The 16795-nt window shown below is 37.7% G+C and overlaps 1 protein-coding gene across 2 annotated transcripts in view; it reads right to left on the bottom strand.

The window, feature by feature from the left end:
* LOC137658002 (pyridoxal-dependent decarboxylase domain-containing protein 1) overlaps positions 1-16795 on the bottom strand; it is a 62722-nt gene that overhangs the window by 29052 nt on the left and 16875 nt on the right. For both annotated transcript variants that reach the window (XM_068392722.1, XM_068392730.1), the window contains exons 4-8: positions 7842-8032; positions 6756-6945; positions 6139-6286; positions 5047-5174; positions 731-802 (exon numbers count right to left, since the gene is read on the bottom strand). In XM_068392722.1, coding sequence (XP_068248823.1) covers positions 731-802; positions 5047-5174; positions 6139-6286; positions 6756-6945; positions 7842-8032 — 729 coding nt within the window. The remainder of the gene's footprint in view (positions 1-730; positions 803-5046; positions 5175-6138; positions 6287-6755; positions 6946-7841; positions 8033-16795) is intronic.

Raw genomic sequence — 16795 nt, forward strand, 5'->3', positions numbered from 1 at the left:
TAAAATTGGTAATAAGAAACAGTTTTAAGAATATCAAAATTAAAATTGTGAAGGCATGAAATTAAGTGTATGTGATTGTATGTAAGTATGTAAATAAATGAGATTAGAAAATAAATAATAAGTGTGTTCGATTTGGTCTCTAGAGCTCGTATTTCCAATTAAATACTAATAATAGTACGCGTCAAACTGTACGGAATTTAATAACCTTGGTTATCTAATTCTTGCAAATTTCAATTTCATGTGTCAGACAGTAACCTGAATTCACGGTCCTAATAAAATCATGCTTTTATACACGGTTAAAGGTTTCAAGGCCGCTTATGAATGGCAGGCGCAAGGGACAATGACATTGCCCTAGCAAGCAGGACAATGCCCTAGAAAACTGACTATATACACATATAATCAGTGCCAAAGTCCCCTCTCCACCCAAACTAGGACCCACGAGGACCAGGCGGTGGCTGCTGATGACTCAGCATATAGATTTATAGGCTACCCCAACCCCCTATCATTAGCTCACAAGGATGGTGAGGCTGGAGCGTCCAAAGGAACTGAGTTTGAGTAGAACTCAAACCATAGTCTGGCGATCACCAGTCAGGGACGTTACTACAGCGGCCAACAGCACCCCGGTGCATTATAAAAAAAAAATAAAAAAGAAACTTACATAATATTCAGAAACTGACCATGACTGCAACATAGCTTTGATGGTACACAAGCTAATTTTATAAAAGGATACAACATGGGGAATTGAAGGAACACCCAACCACAAGGAAAGTGGCAGTGTCATGCTGTCTCCAACTTTGGCAGGCTGAAATGGAAAGAGGAAAACTTAGTTGGACCATGATTGATAAATATTTCAAATAGTTACTTAAAAGGTACCATATTTCCCGTGTCATAAGACGTTACAAGTGGTAAGACGCACCCTTAATTCAGAAGAGCAGTTTTGGGGAAAAAATGAGGATTTTACAAACTAAGCTAGCAGCAATTTCTAGTCAGTATGATTTCTATTTGGCACAGTAAATTTTCACATTTTGGTTGCATTACTAAAGGATCAAGTTAATATTAATTAGTTGCACGCTGGTTATCCCAATTTTATCACATTTCTACATACGAAACCTCTAAACCTATCATAGTTGCCACCATAACTACACGTTTAGTGTTTTCTGTTTGGTGTTTCAAGTATTGTTTACATTAACGGAGTGCTGCCAATGTTCTTAATCTACTTTTTGGTAAAGAAGTAAAATTCCAGTAATATTTCCCAAATTCCTCATATAGCTTACAAATTTTCCCTCAAAATTAACTATGGATCAAAGAAGTCTCCAAAAATTCCTTTAAGTTGAATACTTTTGCTAATGTATGGGACTCTAAGTCTAGTTACTTTTCTTCAAACTTGGTAACACTGCACTCAACTAACATGTTCATACCAAGGTCATATTCAACTACTGTTTGTTTGTATTATTTTGGAACTCGGGCAACAAAATCGTTATCAAAATATTGCTTCATTACAAAATATAAAAAAAAGTGAGAAAATAAATAAAATACTGCATAAACAACTAATAGAACACAGCGTCGTCTGCTAGGAGACCACTTCTTGGCATGTTTGCTTGTAGAAAGGGATTGGCGAGTCATCAGCTGATTACCTAAATAAACAAATAATTTGCTTGCTGCAGAACTTCACTAAATGAAAAGCAATATATAAATAAATTTATTTATTACATATGAATAATAATTGTAGGTTTATATTTTGTATCTGGTGAGTATGAGTGCTTTCATGTCATTAGTTGAGTATTTGAGGGTTGTCAAACTTTATACAAGTCTTTCTTTGTGTTAAGACGCAGGGTGATTTTTCGGGGTATTTTGGTGGAAAAAAGGTGCGTCTTATGATACGGGAAATACGGTATTTATTTCATTCAAAATGAACCAATAATGAAGTAAAAAAAAATAATTTCCAATAAATTTTGTTTCTGAGACACAAAACCAAAGTATTTTAAGAGCTTATTACTTTAAAACTTTTAGCAGTATTTTTCCTAGCTATACAACCCGATTCCTTTAAATTGGAAAACATTTTCAGTGCAAGCAGGATCAGTCATTGAATTCATTAATGAGACTGATAATGACAGGTGGTGAGCGCGGGCAATCTGCGCTAGAGTTTCTCAGAGCAGAGAAGTATCCCTTCCACAGCACCAATCACAGATGATGACCTACTTCTTTTTGGTAGACAGCTGCAGATAACGGTCACAGGTACCCAGACATCTGTGCAAAATGCCTTTCGCTCAGGAGATGCCGGATAGCCTTCAACCGTGAAGTTCCAGCAGCAGCTATGGTAAGCAGGTCTTCTTGGAGGACACTCCAAAAATAAAAAAAATTTTTCTAGTCTTGGGTAGTGACATAGCCTCTGTAGCAAGGTCTTCCAATGCCTTGGGTTACAGTTTGCTTGCGGGTACACTCAGGTACACTATTCTATATGCTTCCTTATTTCCTTTCCTCACTGGGCAATTTTCCTTGTTGGAGCCCTTGAGCTTAAAGAATTCTGCTTTTCCAGCAAGGATTGTAACTTTGTTACTAATACAAGTGCGGGACACCACCTAGTACCCAGATGTGCATCCACTTCATCAGCTAGCAGAGACAGTGCCCCTTTGCTTGCTGATGTAAGCCCTACGGTGGTGTCATACCTCAACATCATCAAATGCCTCCTCAAATTCTTGGAATGTTTACAAATCCTTTGTACAGTAAATAAAGTTTTTGAATAAACGAGTTATGATTTTTGTTGTGTGCTTTTTAAATTCGTTTCCTTTATTTCAATTACTGCTGCCAAGTCCTTTCTGTTTAGAGATTGGAAGAACCTGTAACGATTCTGATATTGTAACACCTACGGGTAAACCTGCAGTGGAAATAATGCAGCCTGTTCAGGTGAACAGAACCTTCTTTGCCTCTAATATCGGAGGGGAAGAAAGATGTTATTTAACTATTTAATCGGCTGGATTTGATAAGTTTTTGAATCCACAGATATAATCGTTTATTTGATCTATGGTTAAACGAATCAAATCCAACCAGGACAGCTCCAAGGATGGCCTCAATCCTCGAGGTGCACTAAAGTGGCAATCAATGCTACGTCAAAAGTCGCATCCCTCAATCTGTTACTCATGGAGGAATGCAAGGATGTCTTCAAAAGGAACACTCACTTGGGATTGTTCGCTCATGTTGGTATTGTTATTGCTATTATAAGCTAAGCTACAATCCTGGTTGGAAAATTAGGATGCTATAAACCAAAGGTCCCCAACAGGGAAAAATAGCCAAGTGATTAAAGGAAATAAGGAAATAAATCAACTATAAGAGAAGTAATGAAATCTTGATAAAATACATTAAGAACAGTGACACCGTTGAATAAGATACTTCATATATAAACTGTAAAAATAAAAAAAACCTAAGGAATAAAAACAAATAAAATAGTGTGCCCGAGTATACCCTCAAGCAAGGTCTCATGCCTTAGAGGCAAAAGAATCCTGAACACCCTCATACAAAGCAAGGGTAGGGGTTATGGCAGATTGTTCCAGTGATTCATTTCCCTTGCTAATACAATTGTGTAATGTAACTAGGAGCTGAGTATAAGCAATATATTAACAAGACGCACACAAAGAGCAAATCACCATACATCGAGCTACTCCAATTAGTAAACTAGCAAATGGAGAAAATTATAATACAAATTTCATTAAGAAACCTCAAAGTTCCTAACAGAATTACTTACATTTCTGCCACAAAAATCATTTCCACAATAGTGGGAATATTTGCAGAATTTTGGCTCTTAAGACTATTACCGAAAGGTTATTATCGGATAATGAATGGGAACAGAAAGTCCATAAAACTTCATGGTGCATCATATGAAAAATTCTTACACGAGTGTGAATACAGTACAGATAAAAATGAAGACCAAAAGACTTCAGCACTTCAATGTTTGTAAGAGTAGAAGAGACTCTTTACCTATCTATAGTAAGCAGCTCCTCTAGGAGAAGGACACTCCAAAATCAAACCATTGTTCTCTAGTCTTTGGTAGTGACATAGCCTCTGTACCAGGGCCTTCCAATGTCTTGAATTTAGAGTTCCCTTGCTTGAGAGTACACTCGGACACACTGTTCTATCTCATTTCTCTTTCTCTTGTTCTTTTAAGTTTTCATATTTTATATATGAAATATCTAATTTAATGTTGTTACTGTTTTTAGATATTCTATTACTTCTCTTGTAGTTTATTTCCTTTCCTCACTGGGCTATTTTTCCCTGTCGGAGCCCTTAGGCTTATAGCATCCTGCTTTTCCAACTAGGGTTATAGCTTAGCCTGTAATAATAATAATAATTAATATAATAATAATAATAAATATAATAATAATAACAATAATAATAACAATAATAATAATAACAACAACAATAATAAGAGAGAATACAAGAGCGAAAGACAACAAGTCGCTTGACCTCCACTGTCCAGTCCAAGAGAGAAAGTAGCAGCCTTTCCTACCCTAAGGGAAGATGTTCAAGATAAGAGGATTAATTGAAGCTTCAGGACAGTGTTCTATGAGCTGTCGGGTATCATTTTATTTGCCGGGATGCTTACTATCATTATTATTATTACTAGCTAAGCTACAACCCTAATTGGAAAAGTATGATGCTGTAAGCACCAAGGGCTCCTACAGGGAATAATAGTCCAGAGAGGAAAGAAAATAAGGAAATAAATGATATGAGAAATAATGAAAAATGAAAATAAAATATTTTAAAAACAGTAACATCATCAAACAGATATTCTATACATAAACTATAAAAAGAGTTAGGTCAGCCTGTTCAACATAGAAACATTTGCTGCAAGTTTGAACTTTAGAAGTTCAACCGATTCAACTACCCGATTAGGAAGATCATTCCACAACTTACGCTTCAAAGGGGTAATAGCTAATGAAGTTAGGTAAGATTCGTTAAAATGATAAGCTCTTACATGACTAACATGAATAGGCTAAACAAAGCAGTCATGGCATTGCCATGTAGTCATATTATAATAAGGAGGAACTGTACCAGATTTGGCGCATTTGGAAGGGTTAAAGCTGCGAGAGCATGCCCCTCGACATGTAGCCAAGCTTCATATGAATTGCACAGCTCTTGAATTCTTCCTACGTTGTCTACTCCACTGACAGCTCCACCTCCTGAAAGAAAAAGAATCAACGGAAAAAAATTAATAAATAGAAAATCTACGCAACAGAAATACAGTCCTGTGACTTATATTTTTTGTATCCCTTAATAGAAAATATAAATAATCAAGGATTTCATAAATTATGAAAGCCACTTACGATTTTTCCAGATATTCATGCGTTAGAAATACAGTCGTTTTTGCGTTTTGTCTCATTTTACAGAAAATGTAATAAGCAATCAATGATTTCATAAACAGCAAAAGCCACTAACGATTTTTCCAGTTAACACATCATATAATGAAAATAATGTCAAGATGTCTTTATATTAAAATGAGAATTTGCCACTATTATGATTATTTATCATTACCAGTTAAGCTACAACCCTTGTTGGAAAAGCAGGATGTTTTAAGCCCTAGGGCTTCAACAGATAAAAATAGCTCAGTGAGGAAAGGAAATAAAAAAATAAACTACACTACAGTAAAGTAAATATCTAGTTAAGTAAGCTTTTTGTAACAGAAACTTTTATTACCCCCCCCAACGAAGATGGAAAGAGGTTATGTTTTATCCCGTTAGTGCGTTTGTTTGTGTGTGTGTTTGTGAACAGCTTCCAGGCCACAATTTTAATCGTAATGAAACTTGCAGAGATTAACTGTTTAAAAAGCTGGAAATGATTAAATTTTGGTAGGTCAAGGTCAAATGTCAAGCAAAATGGCCAATTCAAGTAATCAGCCATAAGTGTGGACATTGTTGTTACAGATTTCAAACTTGGTTCATATTTGAGTGCATGAAAATCCACACCAATTAATACGTTAAGGTCAAAGGTCAAGATTAAGGTCGAGCGAAAGGTCGAGTAATAAGCTGCTGCAGGGGAGGTCTGCGCTCTACTAAGTGCCCCTCTAGTTACCGTTTTGGCAGGGGTACCAGTTTTTGTAGCCACACTCAAATGCACACTATTACCAGAGGTATATACTATTCTCACCTGCATTGGCAATCACAAGGAGTGGTTTCTTTTGAGCCGCAACATCTTCGGCCAACATGCGGTCGAGGGCCGCCGTGTCCATTGCGACCGGAGAACCGACAATAGTGTTGCATGGCACTACACGCACACATCCTGATCCCAGACCCAACTGAAATTCAAGAATACTTATGCACAAATTGCGGAATAATAAATGATGATAAAAACTCCATAGATTTAATAAACAAACACAGTTTCTAATTACGGCACCACACCAGCAATGGGTCATAGTTCAATTAGTTTTAACCCTTTTACCCCCAAAGGACGTACTGGTACGTTTCACAAAAGCCATCCCTTTACCCCCATGGACGTACCGGTACGTCCTTGCAAAAAAATGCTATAAAAATTTTTTTTTTCATATTTTTTATAATTCTTTGAGAAAATTCAGGCATTTTCCAAGAGAATGAGACCAACCTGACCTCTCTATGACAAAAATTACGGCTGTTAGAGCAATTTAAAAAAAATATACTGCAAAATGTGCTGGGAAAAAAATAACCCCCTGGGGGTTAAGGGTTGGAAATTTCCAAATAGCCTGGGGGTAAAAGGGTTAAAAAGTTTTCATAGTCAGAAAATTATCTCACCATTCCCGCAATGTGCTGTGGAAGACCCGGACGGACTGTGCTGCTAGTGTAAATCACAGGAGGACGAGCATACAAAGCCCCGTATCCTTCCGTGCTATACTTTGGGTAACGAGTGTGAAGCAGCATTCTACACACTCGCACGACGCCCTCCCGGATGTCTTCGTGAATGTATACGTTAGAGTCGAAATATCTGAATGGAAGAAATGGTACTAATGAGGTATGCTAGATTTCTAACTTTTAAATTACAACAATGAATTCTTCAATCAAATTGTTACTGGACTATTATCATTAATATTATAAATAATCATTATTATTATTATTATTATTGTTGTTATTATTACTAGGTAAGCTACAACCCTAGTTGGATAAGCAGAATGCTATAAGCCCAAGGGCTCCTAAAGGGAAAAATAGTGCAGTGAGGAAAGGAAATAAGGAAATAAATAAACTATATGAAAAGTACTGAGTAATTGATATAAAATATTTTAAGATCAGTAACAATGTTAAAATAGATATCATATACAATAATGTATAATTGCTGTAAGTTAATGACTGACGGTGTTAAAGGAAAGAATACAATTCAAAAGTGGATCTTAATATGAAAGGAACCGCGAAGAAAAGAGCAAAATAGTCAGAAAATGTAGGCAGCTAAGTGAGACAAGAATTAAGAGAATAAATGTAATACGTATCATGAAGCAAAGGACAAGGGAGTGAAAAAGACAATAGTAAAAACATGTATTTAGTACTGTACTTTAGTTTTTACTTAGTAATGGACAAAATAATTTGTCAATCCCATAGTACTGTAATCTAATAATAAAACAAGAGACTATATAAAACGAATTTGAATGATTTGAAAGTCTCTGGCATCCTGACAACGAAGGTCATTGACGCCGATATCGTTTATCATAAATAAAGACTAAGAAAATATTCAATTAAAACTAGAAAGGTGAATATGTTATAAAAGTTAAATAGCATTAAGAAGACCTGCTTCTGAAATAAATTAAAAATTGCTACTAGTATTGTACGACACATCACGCCCAAGGATTATATAAAACGAAATGAACACCTCTGCTATATCGTATACCATACCTGAATAATCTCGAGATCCACAAACAAGAGTCCGACATGACTCGCGTGGCTAAACGACGCAAGTGCTGCGGATCCAACGTCGTGACGAGGGCCGCCAAGAGGTGAGACACGACGGATACGCGACCATTGAGGTCCAGGGGACCCAATCCGTATGTTATATCTGGCTCTTCATCATCATAGGTCAGGAGGTCCTGAAGAAGGAAATAATATAAATAATGGTAAACTTTATACATACGTATACCAAGGCACTTCCCCCAATTTTGGGGGTAGCTGACATCAACAAATGAAACAAAAACAAAAAAAGGGACCTCTACTCTCTATGTTCCTCCCAGCCTAACAAGGGACTCAACCGTGTTCAACTGGTACTGCTAGGGTGCCACAGCCCACCCTACCCCGTTATCCACCACAGATGAAGCTTCATAATGCTGAATCCCCTACTGCTGCTACCTCCGCGGTCATCTAAGGCATCGGAGGAAGCAGCAGGGCCTACCGGAACTGTGTCACAATAGCTCGCCATTCATTCCTATTTCTAGCACGCTCTCTTGCCTCTCTCACATCTATCCTCCTATCACCCAGAGCTTCCTTCACTCCATCCATCCACCCAAACCTTGGCCTTCCTCTTGTACTTCTCCTATCAACTCTTGCATTCATCACCTTCTTTAGCAGACAGCCATTTTCCATTCTCTCAACATGGCCAAACCACCTCAACACATTCATATCCACTCTAGCTGCTAACTCATTTCTTACACCCGCTCTCACTCTCACCACTTCGTTCCTAACCCTATCTACTCGAGATACACCAGCCATACTCCTTAAACACTTCATCTCAAACACATTCAATTTCTGTCTCTCCATCACTTTCCTTCCCCATAACTCCGATCCATACATCACAGTTGGTACAATCACTTTCTCATATAGAACTCTCTTAACATTCATGCCCAACCCTCTATTTTTTACTACTCCCTTAACTGCCCCCAACACTTTGCAACCTTCATTCACTCTCTGACGTACATCTGCTCCACTCCACCATTTGCTGCAACAACAGACCCCAAGTACTTAAACTGATCCACCTCCAAAAAAAAATTTATCCAAATAACCCAGTACCTGAAACTGAGGTAAAGAAAGAAGTAAAATAAATAAGACATATAAGAGATAAAAGAATAGTAGTCTTTAATAAATTACCGTATTTCCCGTGTCATAAGACGCACCTTTTTCCCAGAAAAATACCCTAAAAAAACACTAAGAAAAGGTTGTATAGGGGAGTTTGATAACTCTCAAACACCCAACTAATGACATACAAGCACTCACACTCACCAGACATAAAATATACACATACAATTATCTTTCATATGTAATAAAGAAATCTATTTTTAAATTTTACTTCGTTTAATGAAGTACTATAGCAGATTATTTGTTCATTTTGGTGATCATCTTTGATCAATAATTATTTTGTGTGGAAATGTATAGGCTATATGAGGAGTTTGGGAAATATTACTGAAATTTTACTTCTTTACCAAAAGTTGATTAAAAACATTTGGCAACACTGCGTCATGTAAACAACACTTGAAATATCGTGACGAAACATAAATGTGTAGTTATGGTGGCAACTACGATAGGTTTAGAGGTTTCTTATATGGAAATGTAATATAATTGGGATAACCATTATGCAACTAATTAATATCAACTTAAATATTTCATAATATTACCAAAATATGAAAATTTTCTGTGCCTAACAAAATTCACACAGACTAGGAATTGCTGCTAGGATAGTTAGTAAAATCCTCATTTCTGGGTTCGACCTGTGTCGCTCCGTGAAATGCTCCTTAAAGCACCATTTCTAAGGCATAGTTATTGCTGAATATACCAGAGAAAAAAAAGAGATGCATGGAATGCCAGGAATAACCCTAGCTCGCTCACTCTTTGAGTGTCGGTATAGAAAAATGGGGCGTGATTGAACCACGACCACAGATCCCTCACCAATTAGATCTCTCCCTCATCAACATCCCCCTCTCTACCCCTACATCTCCCCACCCACTATCCTCATTCCTCCTCAGCACTTGCGTTGGTCAGACGTGTTTTGTTTTACTCTGTGTTGTTTTGTGTTTTTTGGAAGATGTCCGATGTAAAAATCCTCATTTTTTTTTTTTTTTAATCAAAAATTGCTTTGCTAATTTAAGGGTGCGTCTTATGACACGGGAAATACGGTAAGTAAAATATAAATAAAAATATTATCTCATCATCTGAGAATTTGCAAACGTACAACAGCTAATGAAACAGAATGTATTACATAGATAGAATTATATATAGCAATTTACATTTCCTCTCAGTAAGATAGCTGCAATAAAAAAGTTAAAATTGACTTGATTTCATTAAATAAAACTATCCTCATATCACCTCAAGGTATTTCTGAAGAGAGATTTTCATAGGAATACCAATTAAAAACTAAAAAAAAATCTGGAAACTTCACTGACTGATTTTCTATGCTCATGTTTTGCTAAAGAAATATGGACGAAATGCGTTAATGTAAATGCATATGCTAAACCTACTACACTGCAAAAATATCTTCCTCTATAAAGAAAGCTAATTTCTTAATGATACTAAATAGTGTCTGAATGCTATCTGTAAATTGAAGGGAAAAAAGTATTCCTGTTAGCCCATGTAACAAAGTTTGCTAGTATAGGGTGACTTTTTGTATATACCAACCCCAAAAAAGGGATTTTGACGAAGGAAAAATCTATTTCTGGGCGAGAGACCTGTGCCGCCCAGTGAAATGCTCCTTAAGCACCATTTCAAAGGAATATAACTGCTAATATTACCAGAGAAAAAATGTAAAGGAATGCTAGGTTGAACTAGCTCGCTCACCTAATGGTGTCGGTATAGACTGGGGCGAAATACCAGAGGTCTCGTACCATTTAGATTTCTCCTCTTCGAAATCCCCCAATAGTGAGGTGCCGTTCAACCTCCCCTGCCTCGCAGACCAGTACTACTAACTCAACCCACGCTTGCCCATCACTCCTTACAGCACCCTTAAGTTTGGGGTCTGAACAGGGGGGGAGCAAATAGGGTGGGTTCACTGGGCGGCACAGGTCTCTCGCCCAGAAATAGATTTTTCCTTCGTCAAAATCCCTTTTCTGGGCTCAATCCCTGTGCCGCGCAGTGAAATAGTACCAGAGAAAACGAACCCAAACTTTATTGACTATACGGGAACGAATAAAAATCAACATAACAAACAGTGGTTTAATCAAAAGTTAACGTAGAAGACGGACGTCTTTAATAACATCAGCATGATAAGGTATAATATCCCAGGAAGGGAAGACAAAAGAACATTAACTTAAAACAAAACCAATTAAGGTCAAACACTGGAACAAATTACATACACTTGAACACTAAAGAAATACAGTTCGTATGGAAGAATAAATTGAACAATGATAATAAAATGGCAATGTTACGAACTAGGAACACCCATGGGTGTGATACAACAAACCGAACTCAGGTAGGAACTGTAAGTGAGGCAGGTAAGAGGAAGAAGGTGGAAGATATAGGATTCAGGGATTAGTTAGAAGGAATTTGTCCGGGGGATACCACGCTCCCTGCAGCTACGGTAGCGAGTTGAAGGGCCTCTAATTGTTTAAGATAGTGCCGCTTGAACACTGAGGGGGATTTCCATCCGGTATATTTAGAGATATCTGTAAAGTTCATATGATGGAAAAAATTTATTGAGGTCGCTACCGCCCGAATGTCGTGGACGTGAGGAAAAGACTCTGGATTGGCCTGTTTAATAAAATACAAGATCTGTTGTCTGATCCCTTTCAAAGTTATAGTCCCTCCCCGCTCCCTGATGAACAAGGGTCCCGAGGTCTTATAGGAAGTCCTTGATAGAAAGGACTTCAGAGTGGTAACCGGGCATAGGGAAGGATCCTGAAGGAGAGGGATGATTTTCCAGGAGGACCATCTATTCTGAGGGTCTTCATTTTTGGCCAAGAAGACCTTGTCTGGGGAGAGGAGGACCTCTCCTGACGGAAGGAACTCTATGTGGCCTGGATCCCTTGATAAGGCAGCTAATTCCGAAATCCTGGCGCCAGATGCCAAACTCACGAGAAAGAGAGTTTTCCTGAGTAGAGGGATATACTCACATGAATCGTTGACGGTTTCTGACGCTAGTTTAAGAACATCATTGAGAAACCAGGAAATCGGGCTAGGACGAGAAGATGGTCTCAGTCTGGCACAGGCTCTTGGGATCGAAGCTAGAAATGAATCTGTTAGATCTATATTAAAGCCAATATCGACTGACATATGGAAGAAGACTGTTCAACATATCAAGATTGTCTTTACAAGGCTTCAGTTCGTTAAAGCAATAGCATACAGTTAATAAAAACATGGAACATAAGCAAATCCAGGAGTGTGGTGTAGATTGGGTATTTACTTTATGAAGTTGCACAGTGGAGAGGCTACCGAACCTTTATCCTAAGATATAGATATTCAATTTCTTTAGTTAGTAGGACTAAAACTGCCTCACATGGGGGAGGGTAGACTGTGGCACCCTAGCAGTAGTACTAACCAAACTGTTCCAAGTCGGGCAAGGAGGAATGAGGGAAAACAAATCCCCTTTTCTTTCTTATTAGATGTCAGCTACCTCCCAAAATTAGGGGAGGTGCCAAGGTAGATAAATAATAATGATCAATAGTATTGTTATGAACACACGGGTAAAGGTTTTTAAATATACAGTATACCATCTACGAAAAGTATGATTACCTTATACAGTAATCGAGACATATGTATTAAAGATATAGAAATAGTTTCAAACACACACCCCAGTGAACAAGTAGATCTTTCAGCTTCAGTCAAAGTTCAACAAAGCATGCATAATGATCGGAATTTTATTACTTATCCTTCTTCCCCATCCACTGGATATTTGGCAACTTGTTTTTCGGCATAAAGTCCGAGTGCGAAATTATTTCTAATAAAGCCTATACTAAAGTAAGAACTATTTCAGTTGATGAGTCCGTGTAATTGATGGTCTTGAAGAGGTAAGCCATCACTAATGACAGTTTGCACGGTGAAGTTCCTAAAGAAGACTCGATTCAGACGAATGTATGGGACTGTCCTGAACACCTGAATAAGGTTCCACTTCAGAATTCAAACTGACAAATTTTATAACTCAATTCACTTTATTTCTATCCCTCTTAATAAAAACAATCTGTGCCTTTTGATAAATGACAATAACAAATTTCTAATCTTCCTCCTCTACACAAGGAATCCTGTAATTACGATAGGGAAAAAATAAGGTAGCATTTCTCCCTTTGCATCAGTTGCAGATCGTAGCACACACTGCCTGGTAATTGTTCGTGTCAATGTGCTCATTAGTATAGATGTGCTTAACAAGACAAGTAACATTCATAAGACTCAATGGATGTACATAAAGGAATAATCCAGGACTTGAAAACTGGAGAGAGGAAAAGTTTATAAAGTAAGAAGAGACTTGAAGGAAGAAATTAGCTTGTAAAAGACAAAAACAAATGTAGCTGAAGCTGAAAGGATGCTGGATGCTGTAAGGAAACTGTAATAATGTATAGTGCGCCACACAAGGGATAATTTACGCTGTAATGCAATTTTTTTTTAGATCACAGGATAATCTCGTTATAAAAGATGTATTGAAATCTAGTATGGGTCCTTCCTAGATGAATATACCTAATGATTACTTCTCTAGAAATGCTAAAATGAGGTGAAATGAGACCTGGAAACAATTCCATTACGTTAAGGACCTCTTGATGATAACATTAAAATCAAAATGTTGTAAAAGTATGTATCCAACTGAACTATATATCTGGATTTGATTAGATAATGAAATTTAGGCCAGAGGCCAAGCAAACGAATTGGTGAGGTCATCCAGTGCCATCAGAAATATATGAATTCCGTTAAAAATCTAAAATATAATTTTAAAACTTGAGAAAAAGAGCACATTCACAAATCAGGGCATACCACTCACTGTTTTCCTTACTTAAGGGTCTCAGTACAGTAGATATCAATGTACTGCATATCAGTAGCTTCTTGTTAAAGAAAAATACAGACTCCAATTGTGGGTTTGTCACATACGGTCCAGATTTCCTTGCATATCTAGATGAAATTATCATGGTGGAATTTGAGATATCAAGGAAAATTTATTCTCTTAGGGAAAAGCTGGAAATATCATGGTTTTCTCCTCAGCCTCTGGCATGAAGCCTCTGTTTCTTGAGGTTGATAACAATATTACAAGTAAGAGAGGAGCCAAGAATGGTCATTGAGTCTCAGGAAGCAGAGGGATGGATTGATGTATGGAACTTGGACCATATGGAACAGCATCAGGGATGGGGAAGTCATTCAGAGTCAGAGTGTAACTAAGGGAAAAGCCCTTAACTGCACTACTTATTAAAATTTAAGAGGTTGAATGGTAAGATGGAAGAAAGGAAGCAGGAACAAATGTAAAACTAGAAGGGCACTCAGTGGAGTGCAGACCTCCACCGCGGTAGCTTATTTCTCGACCTTGTCCTCAACATGTATTAATTGAAGTGGATTTCCATGCACTCAAATATAAACCAAGTTTGAAGTCTGTGAAAACGATGTCCTAACTTATGGCTGATTACGTGAATTGGACATTTTCCTTAACAGTGGCCTTCCGAACTTTAATAATTTCCAGCTTTTCACATAGCAGTTGATCCCTGCAAGTTTCATTACTCTACGATTAAAATTTTGGCTAGGAAGCTGTTCACAAACAAACGCAACAGGAGGTAAAACAAAATCTCCTTCCAGCTTGTTGGCAGAGGTAATAATGGGCTCTAAAATGGTTAAAACCAATGGCCAAAAGGACATTGGAAGGGCCTTTTACTAATGCATATATGACAGCATTATCCCCCTACAAGAATGAATTGAAGGGAGACAGGGTTATACACACTCATAAGCAATGTCATCAGCTTGTCCCATAACATCGTAAATATATATTGTCTTCCATCCCAGTAGGAGAAGGATACTGAACGGGATTTTTTCTGTGAGGACTTCCAAAACAAAACGACGAACACTACTTCATGGAGAAAGAAGTAGACAGTGAAGAAAAAAATAAGAGCAGGATGATGGAGCCCACTTCTACTTCTACACTTTCAGCACACAGTCCTCCACCTAACACAAGTTATGAACCGGGAGGACCAGGCAATGGCAGCTGACGGCTCAGAAGGTACACCTATGGGCCCTAATCCAACTAATCCTTAGCTCACATGATCAGTAAGGTTGTGGACAATAATGAAAACTAGCACGACATAAGAACATCGTGCAAGTCTTCGTTAATTTCACCAAATGATCACGTCCAATAATTTCTGCCACCAAGTTCCTTACAAGCACATCTGAAGAAGGAACGGCTAAAAACTTTGGATTACGCAGTTGCTACACAGCTATAGGAGGTGAAACAAATCCCTCAGGTATTTCAAGCTCTCTGTAGTCACGGAAGGGGGTGTGGGCTTGTCAACCCATACACAGGGTTCTCACCTGGTGAGAATACTGCACAAGCACTAAAAGAGCCATACATGGGTGATGAGTGACAATTCCCTCTCTCTATCAGAAGCCCCAAGTGTGCACTGAGGAGATCCAACAGAATTACTCTGAGGAGCTGTAGAAAAGGTACTAAGAATATTCTTAATTATACATCACACTTCATAGAAGCAGAGTTTATGATTACTAGGCTATTCTATCTATATACCATGGCACTTTCCCCAATTTTGGGCAGTAGCCGACATCAAACATATTAAAAAAAGGGGACCTTTCCTCTCTACGCTCCTCCCAGCCTGACGAGGGACTCAGCCGAGTTTGGCTGGTACTGCTAGGGTGCCACAGCCCACCCTCCCCCGTTATTCACCACTGATGAAGCTTCATAACGCTGAATCCCCCTACTGCTGCTACCTCCACGGTCATCCAAGGTGACCGGAAGGAGCAGCAGGGCCTACCGGAACTGCATCACAATCGCTTACCATTCATTCCTATTTCTAGCACATTCTCTTGTCTCTCTCACATCTATCCTCCTATCATCCAGAGCTTTCTTCGCTCCATCCATCCACCCAAACCTTGGCCTTCGTCTTGTACTTCTCCCATCAACATTTGCATTCATTACCTTATGTATTATAAACTCCTTTGAGACATCGATTCATGATTACAAGTCAAAAGAAACTGTAACAATACGTGAATAGCAATCAGCAGAAATCCTTCCCTAACTACTAAATAAAATTCCTACCTTCTTATCATGTTCAGTTCCCATTTTTAGCTCGAGCTGGTGGAGGGTAACCTTCACAAAACATTAAGGTTTTTATTTGACAGAATAATTCTAAATCAAACATTGTGGAGTAACAGATTTTTTTCTTAGTACGAAGTACTCTCTGAACTCGGGTAAATAAAACCCTAACAAATACATGGATAAGGCAGGACAACTGTTTAACACTTTCAAGAAAACCTGGTCTCTTAGCTAACTGTTCCACAGCCACCAATTCAAATAGTAAATAGAACATGTTTGTTTATTGTTTGAACACCTAGAAACAATAATAGGAAAAAACTTAAAAGATAACAATTACAGAAGATCCTCATCTTACAAACTTTATAGATTCCAAGAAGCTGTTTGTAATTGAATTTTGTTAAATTTTGGTCTTGGGTAGACCTTAGACTTCCAAGCCTACGATTTCCAGCTACAAAAGTCAACAAGTAGTTCTGTTTTATATGTAATAAATATCAGGTTATTGCAAATGTAAGTTTGCTTACTGTATTAAATGATGTAATATTGTCTTATCACAGTACTGTATTTCTTTAAGTACAGTATATGAACTTTTGATACAATAAAAAAAATTATGATTTCAGTTGTATTTATGATTGTATTTCCAAATGTTTGTAAAGTGAGGACCTTCTTAACCCTTTTACCCCCAAAGGACGTACTGGTACGTTTCACA

This window comes from Palaemon carinicauda, chromosome 1, assembly GCF_036898095.1.
Source record: "Palaemon carinicauda isolate YSFRI2023 chromosome 1, ASM3689809v2, whole genome shotgun sequence".
Classification (NCBI taxonomy): Eukaryota; Metazoa; Arthropoda; class Malacostraca; order Decapoda; family Palaemonidae; genus Palaemon; species Palaemon carinicauda.